Raw genomic sequence first — 6,343 nt, 5'->3', positions numbered from 1 at the left:
GCCCACTACAACACTCGGCCATTTTTTTTTTTTATTATTGTTGTTTGGCGGGTCCAGGCTGGATTCGAACCTCCACCTTAGGTGTACATGGCTGGCGCCTTAGCCGCTTGAGCCACAGGCGCCGAGCCTACAACGAAGTTTTTAATGCCTTTTTAATCGTTCTAGATACACTGATTTCAAGCTTTAAGGAATGCCTCAGCTCTAATGTTCTAGAATGTGGTGAATCATCATACTCTATCTCCACTCACAATCACAGTCATGCCTCTCCGTGCTCACTGGCTTCACTTCTTCACCCATCAGGCACTCTTCAGCCCATTCCTACCTGGCTTCCATTCCCTTCACTCCATGGTAGTCTCTTACTAAAGACCATTAGGACCTTCAAGCTGCTAAACTTAATGGACACCCCTTCATCATCATTTTTTTCACTTTGAAGCATCATTCAACAAACTTAATCAATCATGCTTTCCCCTTGAAATAACTCTCATACCACTGAGGAAACTTCCTTCTCCTGGGCACAACACTGCAATAACATTCTAAGTGATCTTCCAAAATCCATTCATATTCCCCTAAAATTCCGTCATTTTGCAGCCAGAGTGATCTTTCAACAATGAAAATGCCCCTGCTTAAAACCCTTCAGTAGTTTCCTATGGATTTTAAGAGAATTTTTATAACACACCTGCCTGCCTCTCTAGACAGCCTCACCTCTGGTTATCATTCCCCTTTTTCTCTAAGCACCAGCCTTATTGGCCTTCTCACTATACATTACACATGCTGAGGTTTTCCCAGATATGGGACTTTGACTATGTCTTTTACCTGGAATATTGCTTCTCTTTATTTTATTCTTCTCTGCCTACTGCTACTCAAAACACACAAAAATACACACAAGTATGTACACACATGATATCCAAAATGCCAAGGTGCACATCCAATAGTCAAACCAGACCAAAGGCAACTGAACAACTGGCAATTATGGAGTTGAAACATACCACCAGAACAGAATAACAGCAAACACTTAAGTAACTTAACGTACACCAGGCACTATTTTAGGTGATTGATATATTTTAACATATTCAATGCTCAAAACAATCTGAAGAAGCAAGTATCAGTATATCTTGTTTTCTTGTACTTCATTTTACTTGGGCTCACAGATAACTGTTTTTTTTACAAATTGAAGGTTTGTGACCACCCTGCATCCAGCAAGTCTATCAATAACATTTTTTCCTATATCATGTGCTCATTTTGTGTCTCTGTGTCACATTCTGGTAATTCTCACATTATTTTGAACTTTTTCATTATTATTATCTCTCTCTCTTTTTTTTTTTGTAGAGACAGAGTCTCACTTTATCGCCCTCGGTAGGGTGCAGCAGAGTCACAGCTCACAGCAACCTCCAACTCCAGCTTAGGCGATTCTTCTGCCTCAGCCTCCCAAGTAGCTGGGACTACAGGTGCCCGCCACAACCCCTGGCTATTTTTTGTTGCAGTTTGGCCAGGGCTGGGTTTGAACCTGCCACCCTACTCACTGAGCCACAGGTGCCTCACTATTATTATATCTCTTATAGTGATATGTGATCAGTGATCTTTGATGTTACTATTGTAATTGTTTGGGGGCACACAAACCATGGCCATATTAGACAGTGAACTTAATCTATAAACGTTATTTGTGTTCCACCTGCTCCACCAACTGGCCCTTCCCTGTCTCTCTCCTTCTGAGATCTCCCTATTCCCCTGAGGCACAACAATATCGAAATTAGGCCAGTTAATTACCCTTCAGTGGCCACTAAGGAGTCAAACAAAAGGAAGAGTTGCACATTTCTCACTTCAAATCAAAAGCTAGAAATGATTAAGTTTAGCGGGGAACGCCTGTCAAAAGCCAAGACAGGCCCAAAGCCAGGCCTCTTGCACCAGTTAGCCAAGCTGTGAATGCAAAGGAAAAGTTCTTGAAGGAAATTAAAAGTGCTGCTCCAGTGAATGACAAGAAAACAAAACAGCCTTACTGCTCAGATGGAGAAAGTTGGAGTGGTCTGAAGAAAAACTGAAACTAGCCACAACATTTCCTAAAGCCAAAACCCAATCTAGAAAAAGGCCCTCTCTTCAATTCTATAAAGGTGGAGAGCAATAAGGAAGCTGCAGAAGAAACGTTTGAAACCAGCAGATCAGTTCATGAGGATTAAGGAAGAAGCTGTCTCCAGAACATAAAAGTACAAGGGAAAGCAGCAAGTTCTGATGTAGAAGCTGCTGCAAGTTATCCAAAAGATCTAAATCATTAATGTAGGTGGCTACACTAAACAACAGATTTTCAATGTATATAAAACAGCCTTCTATTGGAAGAAGATGCCATCTAGGACTTTCATAGCTAGTGAAAAGAAGTCAATACCTGGCTTCAAAGCTTCAAAAGATAGGCTGATTCTCTTGTTAGGGCTAATGCAACTGGTGACTTTAAGCTGAAGCCAATTTCCATTCTGAAAATCCCAGGGCCCTTAAGAATGAAGCTAAATCTAGTCTGCCTGTGCTCTATAAACAGAAAAACAAAAAAAAAAAGAGCCTATATCACAGCACATCTGTTTATAGCATGGTTTGCTGAATATTTTAAGCCCAATCTTGAGACCTACTGCTCAATGATAATGTATCTGGTCACCCAAGAACTCTGATAGAGACCTACAAGGAGATTAATATTGTTTTCATGCCTGATAATACAACATCTATTCTGTAACCTATGGGTCAGGGAGTAATTTCAACTTTCAAGTCTTACTATTTAAGAAATAAATTTTGTAAGAGTATAGCTACCATAGATAGTGATTCCCCTGATGGATCTGGGCAAAGTAAGCCAAAAACCTTCTAGAAAAGATTTACATTACAGATGTCATTAAGAACATTAGTGATTCATTGGTGGTCAACATATCAACATTAATAGGAGTTTGAAAGAAGTTGATTCCAATTCTTATGGGTGACTTTGAGGAATTCAGTGGAGAAAGTAACTGCAGACGTTGTGGAAATAGCAAGAGAATTAAAATTAAAAGTGGAGCCCAAAGATGTGACTGAATTGTGTAAGCTCATGATAAAATTTGAACAGATGAAGAGTTGCTTCCTATGAATGGATGAAGAAAGAAATTTATTTCTTGAGATGGAATCTACTCCTGTGTAAGATGCTATAAACATTGTAGAAGTGACAACAAAGGATTTAGAATATTACATACACTTAGTTGATCAAGCAGCAGCAGCGTTTAAAAGGAGTGACTCCAATTCTGAAGAAGTTCTACTGTAGGTAAAATTCTATTAAACAGTATCACATGCTACAGAGATGTCTTTCATGAAAAGAAGAGTAAATAAATCCATGTGGCAAACATCATTGTCTTATTTTAAGAAATTTCTCCAGGCTGGGCCCTGTGGCTCATGCCTGTAATCCTAGCACTCTGGGAGGCCAAGGCAGGTGGATTGCTTGAACACAGGAGTTAGAGACCAACCTGACCAAGAGTGGGACCACTTCTCTACTAAAAATAGAAAAAAAAATTAGATGGATGTCGTGGAGGGCACCGGTAGTCCCAGCTACTTGGAAGGCTGAGGCAAGAGGATTGCTCGAGCCAGGAGTCAGAGGTTACTGTGAGATATGACACCACGGCACTTCTAGCCTGGGCAACAGAGTGAGACTCTGTCTCAAAAAAAAAAAAAAAAAAGAAAGAAAGAAAAAAATAAAGAATTTTACCCACAGTAGAACAACTTCAAAATTGTAGTCACTCCTTTCAATAAAGGAAATAAAGAATTTCCACAGCTGCCCCCCAAAAAATCTTCAACATCTACCACCCTGGCCTATAGCCAATCAGTATCAAAGCAAGACCTCACACCAGCAAAAATATTACCACCTGCTGATTTTAACATTCGTTTAGCAATAAATTGTTTTTTAATCAAGGAATATATGTTGTTTAGACATAATGCTATTGCACACTTAATAGACTACAGTATAGTGTAACCATAAAATTTTATATGCACTGGGGTACCAAAAAATTAATGACTTCCTTTATTATGATGGTCTGGTACTGAGCCTACAATATTTCCACAGAACGCCTGTTCCATTATTACCTCTATTTTAAGATAAAATAAGGTACAGAAAGGTTAAGGAACTAAATCAGTGTCACAGAAATTCAGTAGCAAAGATAGGATTCAAATTTAGTCCTGTGTGAATGCTTGACTGCCAAAGAGCATGAAAACTTGGTTATGGATGATTCAACGGTCTCCCGTCCATAATTACACAGTTATTTGGACAAATACTACGTCCTCCTCTAAACTAAAAACATCAGTGAGAGTAAGGACCTTTCATATCTTACTCATTGCTATACCCTTAGAACCCTGTAAAACACATACTTGATGCTTAATAAATAGCTGTTGAATATATGAATGTTTACTGCTCGGCATAATTAATTTGGGAATGTAATGGGTTCCAGTCATGTCTCCTATTACTATACACACTACTATACACACACGCACATACACACACACACACATATATTTTGTTGTTGTTGTTAAATGTTAGCTGTTGGACCGGCAATTCCTTGACACACCTGGCAGCCCCTTGGTGTCCCCTCCTCCTAGCCAAGTCGCACTTGGGGCACCGGCCTGGGTTTTCCCTCCCTCCTTGGAGATGTGAGCTCCTCGAGCTAGGTCTGCCTTCAGATCTCACCTTCCACGTGGGGGAGGAGGCTGTTCCAGCTTCCAGACCAGGCCCAGGCAGCTCTCCGGCACCTAAGGGCATGTAGCGACCATACCTCTGCAGAGGCCACTGGGCCGCTCCTCCTCCAGGAAGCCCCAAGCAGTCGGACACTTTTCCCGCCTCCGCCATGTCTGGCTTTGCTCCCGGCACGCGAAGCCTGAGGGACCTGCCAATCTGCGCAGCTAGCCAATCAGAAAGCGACCCAAGGCCCACCCCTCCCCTCCGTGGCGGCCAATGGGCAGGCTCAGAAAACTCCTGCAGGGGGCTCCTGGGGCCTTGGGGTGGCTCTCCACCAAGGGAACCCAGTAGAGCCGCGGTTCTCAACCTGTGGGTCGTGACTCCTTTTTAACAATGAGAATACATTGCGGCATTAGGAAGATTGAGAACCACTGCAGTAGAGGCAGTCGGCTCCTCCTTGACGAAGGGTTGTGACGCTAATGAGGGGTAGTTGATCTCATCCTGCAGCATTCTAGCCCCCACCTTCCCTGGGGGAGCCATGTCATCATCCGGAGGTTCAGGAATTTCCCGAACTGGCTGACTCTTGGTAACTTCTACTCAACCGGCGCTAGGCTGGCTCTGGGAAGTTGCCTGGACGAGGGTATTTTCTTCATTCACAGCAGCTTTTCAGATGACAGTGTCCCTGACCCCACCACGACACAGCCCCAGGTCCACCCGTCATTCAGGAAACGTGGATATTTTCTCATCAGCCATCTTGCAGCCCCCTGGACATAACTCCCTCCAGACCCTTTGAGAGGAGCAGATGGATGGGGGGCTGCCGGCACCATGCTTCAAACGGCAGCTGCAACTAAATGACATTTCTACGTGATTCATAGTCAGTAGAGCACTGCCACATCTGTTATTTTATTTGTCCTCCCAACAACCTTGCGAATTAAGGAAGCAAAACAAAGATTATTATCCCCTTGGAATGGATGAAGGCAAAATGAGATCCAGAGAGTAGAAGAGATTTGTCCATGTTACATAGCCAGTGGATGGCAGAGCCAGAGTAGAACTGTGGACTCTATAATCTCTCCACGTGTCCACCTCACTTGTGAAGAATGTAAGTATTCATATAGTCTGAGTCAAGTCAGAAGAAAAGTATACAAAGGATGGAGGCTATTTAACTAAACATAAAGTAGAATTAAAATGCAAACAATTTTTAAAATGATGCATTCATAAAGGTACTAAATGTATAGACAATGGTTGGAGAGATGGTACTGTATTCATTCAACAAAGCATCGATTAAATTTCTACAGTGTGCAGACAACTATGCTAGTCATCACAGGGGTTACAGAAATAGATAAGGCATGCAATCTAACCTTCTGGGACCTCAGGATCTAATAAGGACAAAGCAAGGTGCAAACATACCCATGATAGCTGACAGTTAATGCCACAGGAATGGTGCAAACCATGTGCTCTAAGGGTTCAGATGAAGTAAATATCTACCAACAGAGAGAGGCAGTGACAATTGAGTTAGGACTTGAGGGGTGAGAAGAAGATTCCCAAAGGAAGAAGGGGAAGACCAGTATTTCACATGGAGAGGAAGTTGAGGAGTGAAGTTGCAGAAACGAGGAGAATGACAAAACTAGCTAGAATGCAAAGTTCTTAAAGGAAAATGAGGCTGCAAATGTGAGTTGGGGCAAA

General features: G+C 42.2%; 1 protein-coding gene across 2 annotated transcripts in view; it reads right to left on the bottom strand.

The window, feature by feature from the left end:
• Nucleotides 1-4,831, bottom strand: part of REC114 (REC114 meiotic recombination protein) — a 94,717-nt gene extending 89,886 nt beyond the window's left edge. For both annotated transcript variants that reach the window (XM_003784487.2, XM_023509964.1), the window contains exon 1: nucleotides 4,673-4,831. In XM_003784487.2, coding sequence (XP_003784535.1) covers nucleotides 4,673-4,831 — 159 coding nt within the window. The remainder of the gene's footprint in view (nucleotides 1-4,672) is intronic.
• Between the last annotated feature and the right edge of the window lie 1,512 nt (nucleotides 4,832-6,343).

Source organism: Otolemur garnettii, unplaced genomic scaffold, assembly GCF_000181295.1.
Source record: "Otolemur garnettii isolate 467f Iridium unplaced genomic scaffold, OtoGar3 scaffold00011, whole genome shotgun sequence".
NCBI classification, from domain to species: Eukaryota; Metazoa; Chordata; class Mammalia; order Primates; family Galagidae; genus Otolemur; species Otolemur garnettii.
The sequence above is the reverse complement of the archived record's forward strand: the minus strand, read 5'-3'. Positions and strand labels throughout refer to the sequence as shown.